General features: G+C 47.0%; 3 protein-coding genes across 4 annotated transcripts; all 3 read left to right on the top strand.

Annotated features, from left to right (window-relative positions):
* The first annotated feature begins 12243 nt into the window (after nt 1–12243).
* LOC127296825 (acireductone dioxygenase 2) lies at nt 12244–16085 on the top strand. Its single transcript, XM_051327053.2, has 7 exons — nt 12244–12401; nt 14098–14209; nt 14321–14415; nt 14543–14657; nt 14787–14911; nt 15585–15655; nt 15744–16085. Exons 1-7 carry the CDS (start codon nt 12384–12386, stop codon nt 15802–15804), a joined length of 597 nt encoding a protein of 198 aa, XP_051183013.1. The 5' UTR covers nt 12244–12383; the 3' UTR covers nt 15805–16085.
* A 699-nt stretch (nt 16086–16784) lies between these two features.
* LOC127296826 (heat stress transcription factor A-2d-like) lies at nt 16785–18829 on the top strand. 2 transcript variants are annotated; one of them, XM_071819449.1, is made up of 3 exons: nt 16785–17519; nt 18474–18558; nt 18752–18829. In XM_071819449.1, exons 1-2 carry the CDS (start codon nt 17232–17234, stop codon nt 18525–18527), a joined length of 342 nt encoding a protein of 113 aa, XP_071675550.1. In that variant the 5' UTR covers nt 16785–17231; the 3' UTR covers nt 18528–18558; nt 18752–18829. The 2 variants fall into 2 exon arrangements, with proteins under 2 accessions (XP_071675550.1, XP_071675549.1); XM_071819448.1 differs by lacking the exon at nt 18752–18829 and having other exon boundaries at nt 16794–17519; nt 18474–18668.
* Nucleotides 18830–18833: 4 nt separating this feature from the next.
* LOC139829878 (heat stress transcription factor A-2d-like) lies at nt 18834–19746 on the top strand. Its single transcript, XM_071819447.1, has one exon. It carries the CDS (start codon nt 18840–18842, stop codon nt 19509–19511), a length of 672 nt encoding a protein of 223 aa, XP_071675548.1. The 5' UTR covers nt 18834–18839; the 3' UTR covers nt 19512–19746.
* The last annotated feature ends 241 nt before the right edge of the window (nt 19747–19987 follow it).

Raw genomic sequence — 19987 nt, 5'->3', positions numbered from 1 at the left:
TCCGCCTCGGCATGGCGGGAGAAGCCGAAATCCGAGCGGCGTTGCGGGGCAAAGGTAGGGGTAACCTCCCTCTTCGGTTACCCTCTACATTAGCCCCCTCCCAAATTTTTTCTTCCCCCAAATTTCGCAGCGGCGGCGGCGACCCAGATCTGGCAGCGTGCATCTCCCTTCGATCTCCGGCGCCGGACCAGGGTCCTCTTCTCCAGCCGCGGCGGAGCCTGCGCACATCTGCGGCGGCTTTCGGCCGTGTCCTTCGTCCGCCATGACGGAGGTAAGGGGAAACTCATCTGCTCTACTGTAGTGTTAGATTCATGTTGATAGAACAAGCTGGGTTCGATAAGACCGTTTGTAATGCATAGATCTTGTTTGAGTAGAGCGACCAGCTCCACCTTGTGCATCACGTCGCAGCACTCATCATTTGCATCCAAGCCTGGATCCTGTGGTGCACAAGAGAGCAATTAGGCATGATGCTTTTCCTCGTGTGACTTACGGTCCTATGATACAACGAGATTAGGAGAGGATTGCCAACTAAAACCACATCTACAACTGCAATGACGTAGAGGCTATCCAGATGCTACGGATGAGAAAAATCCCTTTCTATGCACTTGTGCAAATGTTCAGGGGACTGATAGCATCCACACCTCTGTCGAAGAGCAAGTCGCAATGTTTCTTCATGTCGTGGGTCATAACCAGAGGTTCAGAGTCATCCATAGCGCATTCAGGCGATCCACGGAGACTATCTCTCAGTACTTCCAGCAGATGTTGTACGCAATTGGGGAGCTTAGAGGTGAAATGATCAAGCCACCATCACTGAACACACCACCCAAGATCAAGAACAGCTACAGGTGGTTCCCCTATTTTCAGGGTGAGTACAAAATCATGTTCCTTCTACCTATCAGATGTGTGGTACTATCAGAAACATGACCGTGTGCTAATTTTTTTACAGGATTGCATTGGGGCAATTGATGGTACACATGTCACTACAAAGGTACCGAGATCAATGTCTGAAGCATTCTGCGGGAGGAAGCACTACACCAGCCAGAACGTGCTAGCAGCTGTGGATTTCTATATGAGATTCACCTACCTGCTTGCTGGGTGGGCGGGTTCAGCTCATGATGCGAGCATCCTGGCCGATAGCTTGTCAAGGCCCGATGGCTTGCAAATCCCTTGGGGTAAGTTCTACCTTGGAGATGTTGGATATGCATGCCGACCTGGAATTCTACCCCCTTGAGGAAAACAAGGTACCACCTCAACAAGTTCTTTGCGAAGCACCGACCTCTGAATGCGAGAGAGTTGTTCAATCTGAGACACTCAAACCTTAGAGTCACCATTGAGAGGGCTTTTTCTACATTGAAAAACAGGTTCAAGGTCCTTGACCAGAAACCGTTCCACACGTTTGACACTCAAGTAAAGATGGTCGGTGATATCGTGAACTGCTATGCTTCGTAAGTTTGCAACTATCATGAACCGTGATTTATGTGTGATGGGAGGTGATAACATGGTAAGGCTACCCGTTGTAGAGAAGAGGTAACCTTAGGCATGCCTGGATGGTACCAAACAGGCCTAATCTCATCACTGTCGAGATTCCAGGTTGACTGCAGGCAAACAAACAGAAAGGCCTTTTTGGCCCAATTGATGCAGCCCGACCTACCAAACAACGGATCAATTTTGATCCGTGGCTCATTCTGGACGCGCAAGTGTGTTTGCACTTTACAGCGCTACGTCAGCGAGCCAGGAGTCGGACCCAGGCTACCAAACGCACCCTCAGTAAATGCATTTCTCATGCCACGCCTAAGAGCAACTACATCAGCATGTCCCGTAAAACGCCGGCACTCAGAACTTGTTTACAGGCCACGAAAAATAGGTTGCAAATTGAAAGGACGAGATGTCGCCTAGAGGGGGTGAATAGGCGTTTAAAAAACTCTTGCGGATTTGTCTTGTTAGAATGCGGAATTAAACGAACGTTTAGTTTACAAGCACAAACCCTAAATATGCTAAGCTCAACTAAGTGTAACAATAACAACTAGAGCTAAGCAAGATAGGCACAAGATATATGTAATACAAGTGATAGCAAGATATATGTACTTCAAGCACGATGGCTATCACAAGGAAAGAGAGCTCGGGTATAGAAATAACCGAGGCACGCGGAGACGAGGATGTTTTCCCGTGTTCCCTTCCTTTGCAAGAAGGTACGTCACGTTTGGAGGAGTGGAGGTCCCACGAAGGATTCCCCGCGCCACGAAGGCTCACCCTATTCTTCGAGCCACACCCACGAAGGATAATGGCCCTTTCCTTATGGTTAGCTTTTCCTCCACTCCGGAGATGGCAAGCTCCACAACCACTTCACAAGCTCCACGAAGGAGAAGCCCGGGCCTCTTCACAATCTTCCTTGAAGAGATCACCGAAGCACCAACCGCCAAGCCAACTAGGAGGTCTCCCTCCAAGAGTAACAAGCTCACAGTCTCTCACCCGAACTAATCGTGGTGGAGAGCTCAACACTATGCAATGATGCAAAGCAAGAACACTAGAGGTGTTCAAATCCTTCACACTCAAATCCCACCAAAGCAACAAATGCTAGGATGAGATTAGAGAGGAAGAACAAAGGATAAATCAACAAATGACTCCAAGATCTAGATCTAAAGAGTTCCCCTCACTTAGAGGAGAAATGGATTGGTGGGGATTGTAGATCGAGATCTCCTCTCTTAGATCCCTCAAGAATGAGCAAGAATCATGGGGGGAATCAAGAGATAGGGCAAGTTCTTCAAAGGCAACAATGGAGGAGAGAGAGTGTAAGAACTTTTTCAGCCCAAGGTGGAAGAAGGGCAATTTATAGCCCAAGAGCAAATATAACCGTCGGGGAAAAGTTGTGCTGAGTCAGCTCTCGAGGAGGATGGTCAACCGGGTTTTGGACCGGGCGGTCTGGCGCAGAACCCGGTCAGACCGGGCCAGTGACCGGACCTGCCGGTCCAAACCGGGCCACCAACCGGGCAGCAACCGGACGACGGGAAAAGGCCCTGGACAGTGCCCGGTTGGCACCGGTCCAGTGGCCGGTCGTAACCGAACCACCCGGTGCCACGGCCGGTCCGACCGGACCACAGACCGGCCAAGGGCAGAACAGGTTTTCTTCATTTTAAACAGAAAATGCTCCCGAACTCCGATCGACATGAAACCAATTTTGTTGGAAAGATAACGATAAATAGAACCCAACAAAAAGCAGGAACCGGTGATATGGAGACTCCTCACAGGATATTTTTAGATGATTCTAGAGAGGGAGTCTCCCACTGTCAGGAACCGGTGAAGACGTCCAAACTCGAAAACGCAATAGAAGATGCACGCGGATTCCGTTTTCGATGAACTTGGGCTTGTTGTAAAGCTAGCAACAAGCTCAAGAATCTCACACAGAGAAACACCAAGAAGCAATAGGGATATGCAAAGTATGCAAAGGATTGAGCTCCCTAAGACGATGCGATCAAGTTACCCAACTGAAAGCCCCTCTTAATAGTGCGGCTATCTATCCTATAATCCGATCTCCCATCAACCACCTTGAGACCGGTAAAAGGAAAACCTATCAAGGCCATACCTTTTCCTTGCGCATCCCGCTTGATCTTGATGATAACTCTTCAAGCTCCACTCAAGCCGGAATGCCTCAACTTGATTATCGTTGCTTCGTGAAGACTCACAAATGTTCCCCCATACACCATGATGGGAAAGCTCCATTGATGCACATCTTCACATGTCCATTATCACCAAACGGACGGCAAGCTTCAAGCATGTGATCTACTTGAGATGCTCATCTTGAACTTGTCCAACTCGACCTTGATGATGATCACCACTTGATGTCATCCTCTCATGGGCTATATGATATCTCACTTTTGATGCATGCCCATGTAAAGATAGCTAACCCACATAGACAACACAAGGGAACATATATAATGGGTTAGTTCATAAAGCATGATTGACACGGCTTACCATACCACATGACTTCTCGTGGCACATTCTTCATGCTTCATGTGTTGACCAAACTTGAATCTATTGTTCACTCTTTGTATTGGTCAACCTTGTATCTTCTCATGCTCTATCATACTATCTTGAGGTGTATAAATAATTCTTCACTTGGAATCAAGCACTCAAGATCTTGATCATTCATTGCTTATCACATAAGCTAGAGCATGGCTAATATTGAGTTCCACATAAGAACTCCATCTTCATTTCTTTTTCTTGATCATATCACATATATATCTTCAAAACGATGATCTTGATGCCAATACACAAGGTATATCTTTATCTTCATGGCATCCATATTTGAATCCAACATATGGACTACAAGTAGTAGATATGGAATATTCCTTCATATAAACTCAATGAAAACATTAGTCCATAAGGCTTGTCATTAATTACCAAAACCACACATAGGGGCAATATACCCTTACACAAATTCATCATTTTACATATCCAAACTGAATATGATTGAAACAAGGTTCATATTTTATAATATTTAATCATCACAACACATAATAATTATTCAAATTATAATATTCTCCAAATCAAATTACAACAATAATTCAAATCAAATAATAAAACGGTTCTAAAGGAAAACAATTATTCATCTCACTCGTCAAAGATAATCATCGGTGCAGTCTGTGGAGATGCCATATGCAAACACCCGCATGGTTAGCTGCCAAGATTTTCCGATCGGAGCTAAACCCTAGTGCACCGACAAGCTTTAACAATTTGGACAAACAAAGTCCGGTGCATTCGGTACCTTGTACAGAAGAGATGTGGCGGGTATGATGGTACCTATGCGAAAAAGTATTGCATGAGCAAGGTGTGGCCGAGCACTCGGTTCCACGGATGCAAACACGGCTAGCTATTGATCTACGTCGCTTGTTCATATTGCCTAACGTCGAGGTCCTCTGCGGCGAGGATGAGAATCATGTGCTCGGTGTCATCGTCTTCGAGCAAATTGCCGATGTCCAAATGGTCTGAAGGCAATGTGTCATCGAAAAACTCTACACTCAACGTTGAACACGTCTACAACAATCCAATACCAAAACTGAATCAACTAGAATAGGTCGATCTCGAAGAACAAGCCAAACAAGATCTTGCCGTGACATAATCGGTGTGGTCGATTTGGGTGGCTCTTGTGGCGGCAACCGAGGAAGTGGAAGAAGAAGCTCTAGCGAGGCTAAATCTGGCTGTCTAGGTTGAGGTCACGGCAAAATCGGACATCCACGGGCCAATGGTGGCGGCCATCTCGGAGACTTCGGCCCTGTTTGTTTGGGCTTCTGCTTCTGCTTTTGCTGCTTTTGGGGTCCAAAAAGCAGCAGCCTAAACAAACAGCAAATATTTGGAAAGCACTTGTGAGAAGCGCTGCGAAGAAATACACTGCGAGCCGCGAAGCAGGTCTCGACCTGCTTCCCGAGCTGCGCCCCGCTTCCCGAGCGGCAAATGACCGAGCTGTCCCCTACCCTTCATATTATTTACCCCAAAACTGCCACCGTATATATGTGCTCCATACCCTCCCAAATCAGACCCGGCCCGACACCCCTCTCCCCATTTTCCCCCTCTCCTGTCTCCTTCTCAGCTTGCGCCTAGGGTTAGGGTTTCCTGCCCCGCCCGCCGCCACCGTTTCCGGCCAGCGCCGGCGCCATTATCCGCCGGCGTCGTCCCTGTCCTCCTCCCCCGCTCCATTCCCATCCTCTGTCCCGTCCCAGGAGTTCCTCTGCGAGCTCGCGGCCGTCCGGGAAACTCGAGTCCGTCCCCGTCCGTCGAGGCGCCGCCGTCCCTGTCCTCCTCCAGCTCGGGCTGTCCCCATCCTCCTCAAGATCGCCGCCATCCCAGGAGGTCCACGCCGAGCTCGCGCCCGTCCTCGTCCCGGAAGCTGGTCCCCGTCCCGCCGCCGGCGCCCGCCCTCGCCGCCGGCGCCCGCCCCCGCAGCCGGCGCCCGCCCTCGCCGCCGGCGCCCGCCCCCGCAGCCGGCGCCAGCCCCCGCCGCCGGCGCCAGCCCCCGCCGCCGGCGCCCGCCCTCGCATGCTGCTCCGATCTCCGACACCTGCTGCAGCACCCTCCGATCCCCTGTCTTTTTTTTATTGTCATGCGATGTACATGTTTATGGCAAATCTGTGAGCTGATGCCATGTTTAGTGCTCAAATCTTTCAGTTGATGTCATGTTTAGTGCTCAAATCTTTCAGTTGATGTCATGCGATTTAATTTTCCTCTCCTGTACTGTATATGGTTGCTGCCAGTTTCAGTTCTGTATGTTGTTCTGGGCTGCCAATTTTCCTAATGCATGACGATGAAGATGATAGGATTTGACAATCCTATTCGTATATATTTTATTTTAGTTGTGAGGGAACTAAGATTTGATATGGAGTAATGAACTGCCGTGAATGAAGGCAGTACTTCTGTCATCGTTTACTTCAAGCAATCTATGGCAATACTTTTGTTAAAAATCCTTTTATGCGCTTTTTTCAGTATAGCATATTTTAGAGCTTGGAGCCTGCCATTTTAAAGAAACCTCGGTGATTAACAATTGACCGATAAATTCCTAAACTAAAGTTGATCACTATGTAATAAAATTGAAGCAATTTGGTTATTAAACATGGTCATTATGTAATAAAATGCTATAAATAGAAATTTTTTGGATTATAACCTACTTTCATAATTTTGTTTAAAATATTGGACTAAGATTTAACCAAAAATATGGTGATACAAAATTGTTTTAGCCAAAAAAAAATGTGAACTCAGCTAAACATCATAATTCAACATTTATACAGCATTTTAAGCACTTAGGGACATTTTCGACATTTCACTCCTAAAATCAACAGCAGCAGCTACAAAAAGTTGTCATGCCAAACATCAAATCTCTACTTCCAACAGCTGCTTCTCACAGCTGCTTTTTCGCAGCCCAACAGCTACAGCTGCTTTTCAAAAGCTGCAGCCCAAACAAACAGCCCGTTAGATTTCACCTAATAGCGACGCGTCTGGGTGCGGTGCACTTGGCGGCAGTAGGGGACGCGGCGGCAAATAATTATTCATCTCACTCGGTAAAGATACTCATCGGTGTAGTATGCGGGAATGCCATATGCGAGCACCTGCATAGGTAGCTGCCGAGCCTTTCTGATATGAGCTAAACCCTAGTGTGACGCCAACGTTTCTTTGGCATGTAAAATAGCCTTAGTTGTTTTCGCAAGTGTTAATGATTCGGCGCATTCGGAACCTTCTACGGAAGTGATGTGGCAGGTATGTTGGCACCTTGGCAAAAGTAGTCTTGCATGAGCGCGACGTGGCCGAGCGCTCGGTTCCGCAGAATGCAAACATGGTTGGCTATCGATCCACACCACTTGTTCATATTGGCCCTATCCTCGAGCTCCTTTGCGGATGCAAATCATGTGCTCAGTGTCATCGCCCTAAAGCTAATCGCCGATGTCTGAATCGTCCGAAGACAACGAGTCCTCAGAAAACTCCAAACTCAACGTTGAACTCATCTACTGCAACAATCCGATATCAAAACCAAATCTGTCATGCTTGATCCGGACAGTAGAGCCATCTCCAATGCCCCAGAGGATACCTCTCTTCACTAATTTCCTTCCATGCAGAATACTGCACCAAGTGTAAGATGCCGATCTAGGACAGGACGCATTCCAGAAATCCCCATCAGGAAAGTAACGCCCTTTCAAGACACGAGCACATAGAGAATCGGGTACTGTCAGAAGCCTCCAACATTGGCGTCCAAGCATCGCTTGATTGAATAGCTCCATATCCCGAAACCCCATACCACCAATGTTCTTGGGTGATGACATCCATTCCCATGACCTCCAATGCAACTTCCTCTTGCCGTCTTTAAAACCCCACCAAAAATCAGCAATAATTTTCCTCATCTCTTCACAAGTAGCCACAGGAAGTAGGAAACAGCTCATGACATACGTCGGAATGGCTTGAATAACAGTTTTCAGCATTATTTCGTTTCCCATACGTGATAAAGGTCTATCCGACAATCCACTGACACGCCTCCACATACGATCAAGCAAATACCGAAAGGTGATTATTGGAGAGCGGCCAATTTGAGTGGGCATACCAAGATAAGAGTCCTGGAGGGTCTTACCTAGTTTCTGTTTCACCTCGTCCTTAACTCTTTCTGGACACCTATTACCAAAGAAAATAGTAGATTTCTCCAACTTACTGCATCAACCCCAGATATATAGGGGTGTTCCTCCTCTTGATCTTCTTCCTGCCATTTGGACCACAGAGACTACAAAAAGAGATACACGATCGTGTAATTGCACGAACGGAGTACGGGCGCGCAGCCGCACGAAGCATTGCGCACGTCGGGCGCACGTAATGAACAGGTGCAGCTGAGGATAACTACGACACAGAGTTAAGAGCATCTCCAGCCGTGGTCCCCAAACCGTCCCCCAAAACGCGCCGGATTGAGCGTTTGGGGACGTGTTTCGTTGGTGCCGCGTTTGGGGGACATCGCTCCCCAGTTGCGTCCCCCAAACAAAATTTCGGAAATTTTAAACTTAACGAGATTCGATTAGATTCGTCAAAACTTACATAGATTCGAACGAAATTTGACTAAATTTAAACTAAACCTAATCTAGAAGTACTTGCGGCGGCCGGAGGCGTCATAGTACTGCTGGAAGTTGTACATCTCGTCGGTAACGACCTCCTGCTTGACGCGCTCGGGGACGGGCTCGTCCTTCACCAAGCCGCTTGGTCCTGCCTCGCCGTCGTCGGTGAGGTCCACGAGCGGCTTGCCGGAGTCGCGGATGGACATGGCGATCGCCGTCTCGACGTCGCCCCTCCAGGCATCCTTGTCGTTGAGCGACGCCAAGAACGCCGCCCGCAGACCTGGGAAGTCCTCGGGGTCGTCGCTGCTGGCGATGAGCCGCTGCTGCCGCTCGTACCCCGCCAGCAGCGCCGCCTGCGACGCTTCCTCCGGCTCCTCCTTCACCTCCGGCTTCGGGATGAGGAGGGCGCCGCCGCGCCTCCCTTGCCGCCGTCGGCTGCCGCTACCGCCACGCCTCGTGTTGACGGGCGTCGGTGACTCCTCCTTCACCTCCCGTTTGGGGACGGTGTAGGGCGCCGAGCGGTACGATGAGGACGGCGTCGATCGCGCCGGTCCTGAGGAAGAAGAGTGTGAGGAGGACGAGTACGTCGTCCTCCTCGGCTGCCATTGAGGAGACGGCGGCGGTGACAACGACATCTCCAACCTTGGAGCGCCGTTGCGGATGTCGGGGATGACGTTCTCGAGGGTGCGCCCCGGAACGCCCCAGAACAGGGCGCGGCCGTCCTTGTTCCAGCTGTTGGGCCCGCCGACGAGCCCCTGGGTGCTGTGCATCTCGACGTCGTACTTCGCCTTGAAGTACATCTTCCACCAGTCGTCGTTGTTGTTCGCCGCCCACGTCGGATCATGCTGCTCGGTGGCGGTGAGTTGAGCCCGCCGGGCCCTTATGCCGTCCCTCCATTGCTTCGTGCCCGCCTTCGGCGGCGGCGGGACGCCAATGCCGTTCACGGCCATCTTCCAGCCGCCGCTGCTTGGCAGCCGCATGTCCGGCGGGAACGGATATTGGGCGTGGTACAGCGTCCACGCCTTCGGCACAGTTAGGCTGCCGCGGCCGAAGCCGTTCGCGGCGGCGATCTTCCGGAAGGACGAGCTCGACATTTTTGGAGCGGCGAGGAGAAGATCTGCGAGGGGGAGGCAGCGACGAGAAGGTTTGGGAGCGGTGAGAAATTGGGACGAACTGCACGACGTCTTAATGTACAACAGCGGCAGCGGGGTGGTTGCACGCAATAACGCCGACGCGGACGGCCACACGGCCATGCACGACGAGACGCGTCCCTGCGTCGTCTGGGAAAACGGAGACGCCATTAACGACGCTTGACCAAAGGTAGGCGACGGGGTTTTAGGCTTCTGAGCCGCTGACGCGTCGGGCCCGCGTCGGTTCGCCTCGCTTTTCGTTGTGTCCGGCGTGCCCGGAGCGTCCCCTGTGAGACGGGGACGGGCTCGGGGCGCCGGACACCGTAGCGGGGCGCGCTAGACAAAAATGGACTTTGGAGGACACAACTGAAACGGTTTTTTGATCCGGCGCGGCCCGAATTGATTTGGGGGACGCTTTGGGGGAGCGACTGGAGATGCTCTAAGTAGCATGTCAGTAAAATCTTTGATCTAGAGCTGTCCGGATCGGTGATGTGTGCGTTCGCAGTTCTTCGTACTACTCTGAGGATGTGCACTTCTTTGCGTATCCATACATTATCGAGGACGTGTGGTTCATCTGAGGACAGAATTTATGGTGTGGCCATGAATGTGGATCGACGGAACTAAATGCACACCCGACCGTCGTGACAGAACGAACATGCGTGCTATGCGCGCAGCTCGGTCCTCCAGAACGCGCCCTGTCGGTCGTTTCTGTCGTCGCAGTGGCGTATGGTAGCTGAAACAGGTACGCATACAAGAGGAACCAGACAAATCGGCCTAGTTATATGTAGCCCTCCGCCCATTCACCTACGAGGCGAGTATCTACATTACCAGTCCTACCGAGAGCAAGATGGCAGTTTCACGTGAAGAATCGATCTCACCTCCAGCCTGCGCCCTGTTAGCTACCGTTGCTAGCTCTGTACTTGCTGTTTGGGAAGGCAGAGACTAGCAGTGGGGTGATCGACGCGCGCGTGAAAGGGTGGACCAAGATTGTGTGCTTCACTGCTTCCGGCCTGGGGTACGTGTACGACCGCTAGACATAAAAGCATACGTACGCGGTTCGGTAGCTTCCAGCCTCTGTAGCTTCAGTAATGCTAGCCACGACTCAAATTGCTTCATCGCTAAGCTTAGTTTCATGTGAATAATTGATCCCACTTTTCTTCTTCTCTTGATTCACATGCTGTTTGGACGTGATTCGTGCCTGCAAACAAAGGTTTCAGTTAAGTTTTTTTCCCCCTTCGTTTTGATTTGCTCCAGAATTTTCTTCGAATAAGTTACAAGGCAGATGAAAAAACCCGCAACGGTGCTGATTCTCTGTTGGCCCAGTTATCCGGTCCAAACTTGTAGTACAGAACATCAAGCGAGTAAAAGTAAAGAGCGTAAGACAAAAGGCCGTCTGGAAAGGCCCGTTATGGCCGGCTGGTGGGACGGTAAGTGGACTTTTGTACGCTTTGTTCGGTGGCCTCTTGGGTTCAAATATTGTTAACATGGATGGCGTGGTGCGCTGGAGCAGAACATAAACGGAAATAGCTAAACCTGGGCAGCGGCCCACGTAATTTCCCACCTTATCCGCTATTCTTCTTTGTTTTGTTTTTCCTCTTTTGTTTTTCTTTCTGTTTTTATTCATTTTTTATCTACTCGAAAAAATGTTTTTTTATGAAAATTTATGAGCATTTTTTTATTTCAAATCTTTTTTTACCCGATGAACCATTTTTAAAATTTGAATCATTATTAAATGATGATCAGTGTTTTTTGAATATGGACAATTTTTTAAGTTTAACCATTTTTTATTTGGTGATTCATTTTTTGAATTTTAAATCACTCTTGTATTTGAAACATTTTTCACGCATAGAATCATTTAATCTGGTGAACTATTTCTCGAATTTGAACCATTTTTATATCATGGACAATTTCTTAAAAGTGGAAATTTTTAACACGTGAAACCATTTTTCAAGTTTCGTTGTTGGGCCATTTTCACCTTAGCAAATGATCCATGTATGGTACCACCTCAGTGCTAGCGCTCACAAATGGGTTCCGCTACCAGTTTCAAGCTCAATCAGTCATTTGCGCGAATGGCAAAGAGCTTGTTGTAGAGTGGTAGATTTCGGTCACAAACCATAAATTAGTATGGAACGGTAAATTTCGTCGAAATTGTGGTAGTTGTATGCTATTAACCATGCCATTCTTTCCTTTGCGAAAAAACGAATAGTAATATAAAAGCAGAGTATTTTCTCCTTAATAGAAAAGCATGTCCAATAAAAAAATAAAGTTATTCACTAAAACAAATTACAAACGAACAAATGAGTCATGAGCTAACACGGTCCACATGGAGGCATGCAACACGGCGTTCATGCATGCAGCCAGCTCTGCATGCCATCAATTGCAATACAGGTCAACACAAATCGCCAGTTCGTCATAGCATATGCCATCATGTTTCATGCAGCAACACGAACAGCCTCGCGTTTCTTCGCAAAGAGGGGCCTATATTATACACCAGAATAAATATCAGGGTCTTATCTGCAAAAAGCATCGGTTGGCGTTAAACCGAAGCAGCTCGTAAGAAAACCCCCACCTCTCCTTGTTCCCGTCCAGCTTCATCAGGCTTTCGCTCGCGAGGGTTCGGTCCAGAGCGAGGAGGAAGACAGAGAGCAGCGCGCGGGAGAGACCGCAAGAGGCCGCGGACATGGAGAACGAGTTCCAGGTACGGGGATCTCTCCTTCCCGATCCTATTCCATGTTCCTGTTTCCGCCCTGAGATTTAGGGGGGATTGCGGCGGCCAGAAAGATTCCTTGGTCAAAATTCTGTTGATCTGTATTGCTCCGGCTCGCTCAAGCACCAGATAGGAATAGGTGATTGAAGCCTGCTCGAAATTGAGCTCATATATAATGGGACTGGGATTTTATCCGTCCAAAAAACTTAGATTAGATTGATATATGCTCTTCCCTCAACCCATTTAGCGGTTCAGATTCGGAGCACGCCAACGTCTGGAGATTCGGATGTGTGACATGAGGGTTGATCTTCACTCTGTTCTCCTCCTGTTGGATTACGTCAACCCAGGTTACCCAGCAGATGAACATTTTGAGATGGGAAAACCTTTGGTGATGCAAATGTAAAGCCAGATAGCCAGTCAAACTTTTCATGGTCCGGAATGAGCATTGATTTTAGTTCTACTTGGTTGTTTTAAGAAAGTTTGCAACTATCACCGTCACATGCATGTCAGATTAGATATATGCTCATCCACCAACCCATTTAGCGGTTCAGATTCGGGGCACGCGAAAGTCTGGAGATTCGGATGTGTGGCATGAGGGTTGACCTTGTCTCTGCTCTCCTTGTTGGATTATAGTAACCCAAAATATAAACATATTGAGATGGAAATCCTTCGGTAATGTAAATGTAAATTGTCAGTTGTAGTTAGCCGTACTTTTCATGGCCCAGAACGCCCATCGATTTTAGTACTAGTTGTTTATTGCAGAAAGGTTGCGACTTATTACCGTCATGCACATATTTTTAGACCCTTTATCTGCTGATAATAGAAGTAGGAGCCCCTCTCCAAACTTCTTGGAACTGGGTTTGCTTGATGAGGTTTGAGACAACAACTATGGGATTACTGGTTTGGACATTTCCCTTGCATCCACTTGTTATATACTACTTCTTTGTTACGTATTATAAGACGTTTTACTCCCTCCGTTCCATAAAATAGGATGTATATTTTAATTCAAAAGTCAACTTCTTATATGGTTGACCAATCATATAGACAAGAATATAAACATCTAAAATACCAAATCAATATCAATAGATTCGTTGTAAAATATATTGTATATCTTCATAGTGTTTTTATTCAATATTGTAGAAGCTTATATTTTATCGATAAAACTGGTCAAACTTACAAGACATTGACTTTTGACTAAAAATATACGCCTTGTATTACGGAATGAAGTTAGTATGAAACAGAGGGAGTATTTTTTTTGTTTGTTTGAGTTTTGGGTAGGATAGAGCTTGTCAATCTGTCTACTGCACTGTGAAATGCAATGATTTTGCAACTAAGCCGGCCACTGTTATGAGAAATTCAATGCGTGGATGAGGTGTCTGCTGTAGCACATTCACTTTTCAGAAGAGAAGTAAATCCCGTGGTTTGTTAGAACGCTGCCTTATGCCAATTGCCAAATCCTTCATATCTATTAATGTATTAATTTTCTGCTCCAAACCAGAAGGTTGTACTACGTTCTTACGTATTTATGATCCGTAGACTTTTTACGAGTAGGATTAATAAGGAAAGCCCATGTAAATTATTTTGGATGTTTACAACTAATTCATGTTATCATTTTGCTGTACAGAGTTCAATTTACTTCCTGCATAATTATAATACCTTATCTTTTGCATGGCCATTACTAACTTAGGATGGCAAGGAAGAGGTTATCGAAGCATGGTACATGGATGACAGTGAAGAAGACCAGAGGCTTCCTCATCACCGTGAGCCCAAAGAGTTCATTCCTCTCAACAAACTTTCAGGTTTGTCCGTTTCTGCTCAAATCATTCACTGCAGTCTGTGTTTGATCTGTGGTAAAAGTAGTTCTCATAAACCTGCTGGATGCTATAATTTGCGCATTTGCAAATACTCAGAGTTGGGTGTAGTAAGCTGGCGCCTGAATGCTGATGACTGGGAGAAAGATGAGAATCTCAAGAAAATCCGTGAGGCCAGGGGATATTCTTATGTGGTCAGTCATTGATCCTTTTTGACTACTTGCTGTTTTTCGTTCCCAATTTGATTGGCAAGCTTTGAAATTTATGCAAGTACTAGGACCAAATAAGTGTGACACACATGTTGTATTTTATCTTTTGCAGGACATTTGTGATGTGTGTCCCGAGAAGTTGCCAAACTATGAGGTCAAGATAAAGAATTTCTTCGAAGAGCACTTACATACTGATGAAGAGATACGCTATTGTCTTGAGGGCAGTGGTATGTGCCTTATTTATGCTTTCTTTTTTAGCAAAGACAGGGGAGCTATACTGTGTTTTGTTTCCAGAAATAATCGTGGTGGCATTCTTTGGACCTGCTTTACCTATTTGTTTTTCTTTTGTTGCCAAGGTTACTTTGATGTGAGGGATGAAAACGAACAGTGGATCCGTGTAGCAGTGAAGAAGGGGGGCATGATTGTTTTGCCTGCAGGAATGTATCACCGCTTTACATTGGATAGTGACAACTACATCAAGGTATCTTTTACTTTCTTCCAATGGTCTCACCATGATTGCTCGTCTTCTTGAAACTATTTATACTCTTAATGAAAGTATCATCACTGTTTACTTGTGTTTGTGTAAATGAATTGGTATTAGCTTAAATTATTTGCGTTTGACAACAGTGCTACCTATCTTTAGTCTCACCGAACATAATTCTGAATAACCAGTTGTGTTTTTGCAGCAGCATTTGCTGCTGTGTCGTGCACTGTGTTTGTAAAGTCCAGTAATCACCCATGTCCCTTCGTTGATCAGCTAGAGGGTGTTTGGTTTAGAGCCAAAGTTTGGCAGTTTGGTATGTGCATAATTGCCCTGGGTTCCACCATCAGAGATAACGGAACACAGTCTGTCGCAAGTTGCAACGCCCCAGGTGCCAAAGAAACAGAAAACGAATTGAATAAAGAGAAAGAAACTACATGAAATTGCTAAAAACTGCAGAATATCCACCAAGCACAGCCTGACAGTTCGAGCACCTGAACATAGAAGAAAAGCAGCACCCAGCTAAACCTGCAACTCTACCAAGCTAGATTCTAGTTGTTTTAAAACCAACTTCCACTAGAGCACTGAATAAACCTAAGAGCATCACAGCATTTTTTTCTTTGGCCTGTCTGAACTTCCACTAGAGCTTATGTTTTCTTACAATGTTATGCAGGCAATGCGGCTCTTTGTGGGAGAGCCTGTGTGGACACCATACAATCGCCCCCATGACCATCTCCCAGCTAGGTACTTCCTTGAAGTATATGAGTTGTTCTCTTAATACATTCCTCTGTTTTCTGTCGTTTCTTACTCATGAGCTGTGCCATGATTTCAGAAAGGAGTATGTCGACAAAATCATCAACAGAGGTGGGAACCAAACTGTGGAAGCTCGTTGATTGGACCTGTAATGTTAGGCTGAGTGAGTTTCCTGTATGTATAACACCTCCATAAATACCGAATAAGATGTGAGGACGGCTGTCACAGTGTACTTCTACCACCATCCTGTATCAGTAAGCAGTAGTTTGCGCAAGACCTGCTTAAAATCATCCCTGGAAACTTCACATGCCAATGTTTGTAGTAGTACAATAATAAGATCCCCACAGTCCAGTGTCAGCAATGGTGTAATGTTGATCATTTTACCTATATGGATACAATGGATTGATATCCCGTTTTGATCTCTGAAAATGTTTCTGCATGATGTTTACTGAATGATGGTTGTATTCACTTCCTCCTCTCATTGTGTTCTGTGGTTCACCTGAATACCCGATGAACTTATGTTATTAATGACGGAGTGCACCCGTCTTATTCAGAGTAGCTTATGGGGCGGACTAAACATTGGCTATAATTCTGCTCATCATGCCTACAATATAGATAACTAAACGAAAAGTTGTTCACGTGGATGAACACTCGTGGCTCTGTGGGTTGTACGGACCAGGAAACTGCTAGAAAACCGTATACTAATCAACCAAAGCACGTTCCTGTCATTCTACAGCCATGTTTGATGTTTGCACCGTCGGTTTCCTGTCCCTGCAAGTCATGAACAGCTGCCAAACACTCGCCAATAAACCATCAACATTGGAGCATCAGCATCTCTTTATTTCCATTGCTTATTATGTTTGCACTACATCCGTTATGAAGTGATCATCTGAAGAATGCACAAGAGACAAAATTGCCGGGATTCATTTCGAGTAGCGACACTTGACGAGAACATTTTTTTTGCTTTTCCAGAGAACCCACGAAAAAGGCCGGGAAGAAAAAGGGTACAACTCAAACTTTCGTGTTCCAGGACGGTATCAGCATCGGCGGCTCAGCCAATCACGAGCTTTGGCAAGAAATGTCGACGGAAGAAAAATGGCAGAAAATTTGTCGCCGTCGTACCCCCTCCCTGCTAGCCTGTCGACCGCCGATTCGCCGTCGCGCCCACTTGCGCCGGTCGCGCGAACCTCAGCCACACTCTCACCAACCCAAACCCCCTGCGCTAGCTGCACCCGGCTCCGGCATCCAGAAGCTTCCGGCCCGGGGCCGGCCGGCCGGCCACGAACGCGCCGCGCGGCCTAGAACATTCGGTCCCCCTCTCCCGACCAGTCGCGCTCCGCCTGTCCGCAGGGAGTATTTATTAGCGAGCACCGGCCATTTTCCCGCGGAAGGAAACGAGCCGCGACGCTGGTCTTGCATTCTTGTGATTACCCGCGCTGGATTCTTCCGTTTCCAAGAGCGATTCCTCGATCGGAGCAGAGTTCCTCTGGGATAATTGCTGGTTGGTTGCTGCTCCCGGCTACACGAAGATCCTATCGTCGCCTTCGGTTTGATTGATCCGTCCAAGATGGACCGAGTCCTGCCGGGGAGGGTGAAGGAGGAGTGGCCGCCGTCGCCGGAGGAGGAGGACCTGGCGCCGCGGCCGATGGAGGGGCTGCACGAGACGGGGCCGCCGCCGTTCCTGACCAAGACGTTCGACCTGGTGGCCGACCCGGCCACCGACGGCGTCGTCTCCTGGGGCCGCGCCGGGAACAGCTTCGTCGTCTGGGACCCCCACGCCTTCGCCGCTGTCCTGCTCCCGCGTTTCTTCAAGCACAACAACTTCGCCAGCTTCGTCCGCCAGCTCAACACTTACGTGAGTATCTCTGCTCCTGGCCTCTCAGCTACTCTGCTGCTTGGCTTGTGTTATTCACTTGCTTGTTCACTTGGTCAGTTAATCTGCACTTGATTTGCCAATTCGTATCCAGCATAATTTGCATTCTACAACCGAGAGAAGTACCAGGTCAATCTAGACACACCTGAAAGACTGGCACATAGCTGTATCAAACTATCAATATAGCTGAATTGCTCGAGTAAGAGATTGACCAGTTGTCAAATTGCTTATACAATTTCAGTTCCAGAATGACAAGTGATGGCAGATATATCTTATGTGGTGACCTAATTATTGCAGTTCATGGTCATCATGCTTATTTATATGCATGATTCTGGAATTAGATATCACACAAATTACGATAGAAGATGGTACAACTTGGTAAATTGAGTGAAAATATCAAAGAAGAGAATCATTTATAGATGTTGAAAAGAGAGTTTTTTTTATAGCTGTTCTTTACATTAGCAGTGAGCGCTTCCATATGGCAACGAACTGTACTGCGTTTTCTCCATTTTGAGTGAAGCTATCCTATGCATAATTAATTATCAACAAAGTTACAAACTACAATTTCTATGTTAATGGACATGGTTTGAATGATGAAGATAGCCAGAACTCTTCAACAGACTGAATATATATGATACTCGCACTAGGATAGCGATAACTCATCAACATCTCTGCCACTGTCGGCTTGAGCCTTGGTATAGATATATACTACCCGTTCCTTCTAGATCAAAGGAGTCATAGCGAAATCCTTGGTTTCAAAGGAAACACGAGTTTGTGGCCAGAGGCATGTGCATAAACCGTATTTCCTGAAATTTTCTTAATAATTCAGAATAAGGAGATGCTGGGAGACTGAATTATATTAAGAAAATTTCAGCATCTCCTTCATAAACATATTTACTTTCTGACATGCTGTTTCTTCAACTTCTTACTGTGTAGCTAGATGGATCAAGACATCGGATGAAGCTACAAGAACCTGCCAATTTGTTCTAGAAGGCTCCTTTGATCACCATCAAGCAATATAGTATATGCTACACATTCTTCCACTGCTTATAAATTTGACATAAAACTGTGAAACCTACCGTTTCTATTTCTTAAGTATGCCATGTTAGTTGAGCTTTGCTGTTTGTGGCTTCTGAACTTTAGCCAACTGCGATCATTTTTTGTGTCTGAGCATGAAATTATTGTTGCTATATTACTTACATCGCAATTTGCAGGGCTTTAGAAAGATTGACCCAGACAGATGGGAATTTGCAAATGAAGGTTTCCTTAGGGGCCAGAGACAGCTTCTATTTTTTTTTGCGAATGGAGCTTCTAAAGATGATAAAGAGAAGGAGACCCTTGTCGTATCTCCCCTCATCACAGCAGCAGGCCCTTGGCTCTTGCCTTGAGGTTGGCCAGTTCGGATTCGAGGAAGAAATCGAAATGCTAAAGCGTGACAAGAATGCCTTACTCACAGAGGTAGTAAAACTGAGGCAAGAGCAGCAGAGCACAAAAGCTGACATGCGAGCCATGGAAGAGAGGCTACACCTCGTCGAGCAGAAGCAGCTCCAGGTGATGGGTTTCCTGGCAAGAGCAATGCAGAATCCTGACTTCTTTCTCCAGTTGATCCAGCAAAAAGATATACTGAAGGACCTCGAGGACGCGTACTCGAAAAAGAGGAGGAGGTCCATCGACATAGTGCCTTTCCTTGGCCCTGGGGAGGCGAGTCAGAGTGAGCAACTCGAGTCGACATTCCTGTTTGATGAAAAAGAATTTTCCGAGCTAAATCAGCCTGGATACTCTGAGCTGGAGAATTTAGCAATGAACATTCAGGGGATGAGGAAGGGCATGAGGGATGACAGAGGTGGTCGGGATCAGGTCAGCGGTGAGACAGAGCTGACTGACGACTTCTGGGAGGAGCTGCTGAGTGAAGGAATGAGGGATGAAGCTGCGATGCCACAGCTAGAGAGGAGACCTAGATATGTTGACACATAGCATAGAAGTTGGGTCCTCTGCCAAACTCATATTAGAATTCATAGCCATTGAATCTGTATAACCAATGTAGTGATAGCTCTATTGTATATTGTAGTTCTAATTTATAGTGATAAGACTGATTGTGTTGTGGTTTTGGACCGATTGTCGCGTATATATATGCATACAGTTATGTAAAAACTGAACCTTCTTTCTTGTTGCAATTTTTTGAACTCTGACAATCTTTGTTCATTCTCTACTGCATGCCTGAATGAATGATTGTTCTTGGTTTGGATTGCGCAACCGAAGCTTTTTGTAGACTGTGCACTGCATTCGTTACGTTTTGACGAAAGACAGCTCAACTTTGTTATTACAAGACGCAATAATGTGCACTGCATTCGTTACGTTTTGCCTCCTGCCTCCTGTGATGGTGGGGCGGCGGCAGTGGACTTCCGGCCTCCCGTGTGATGGCGGGGCGGCGGCGGTCGGAGGATGGAGGG

The sequence above is a fragment of the Lolium perenne genome, chromosome 4 (assembly GCF_019359855.2).
Source record: "Lolium perenne isolate Kyuss_39 chromosome 4, Kyuss_2.0, whole genome shotgun sequence".
Taxonomy (NCBI): domain Eukaryota; kingdom Viridiplantae; phylum Streptophyta; class Magnoliopsida; order Poales; family Poaceae; genus Lolium; species Lolium perenne.
The sequence above is the reverse complement of the archived record's forward strand: the minus strand, read 5'-3'. Positions and strand labels throughout refer to the sequence as shown.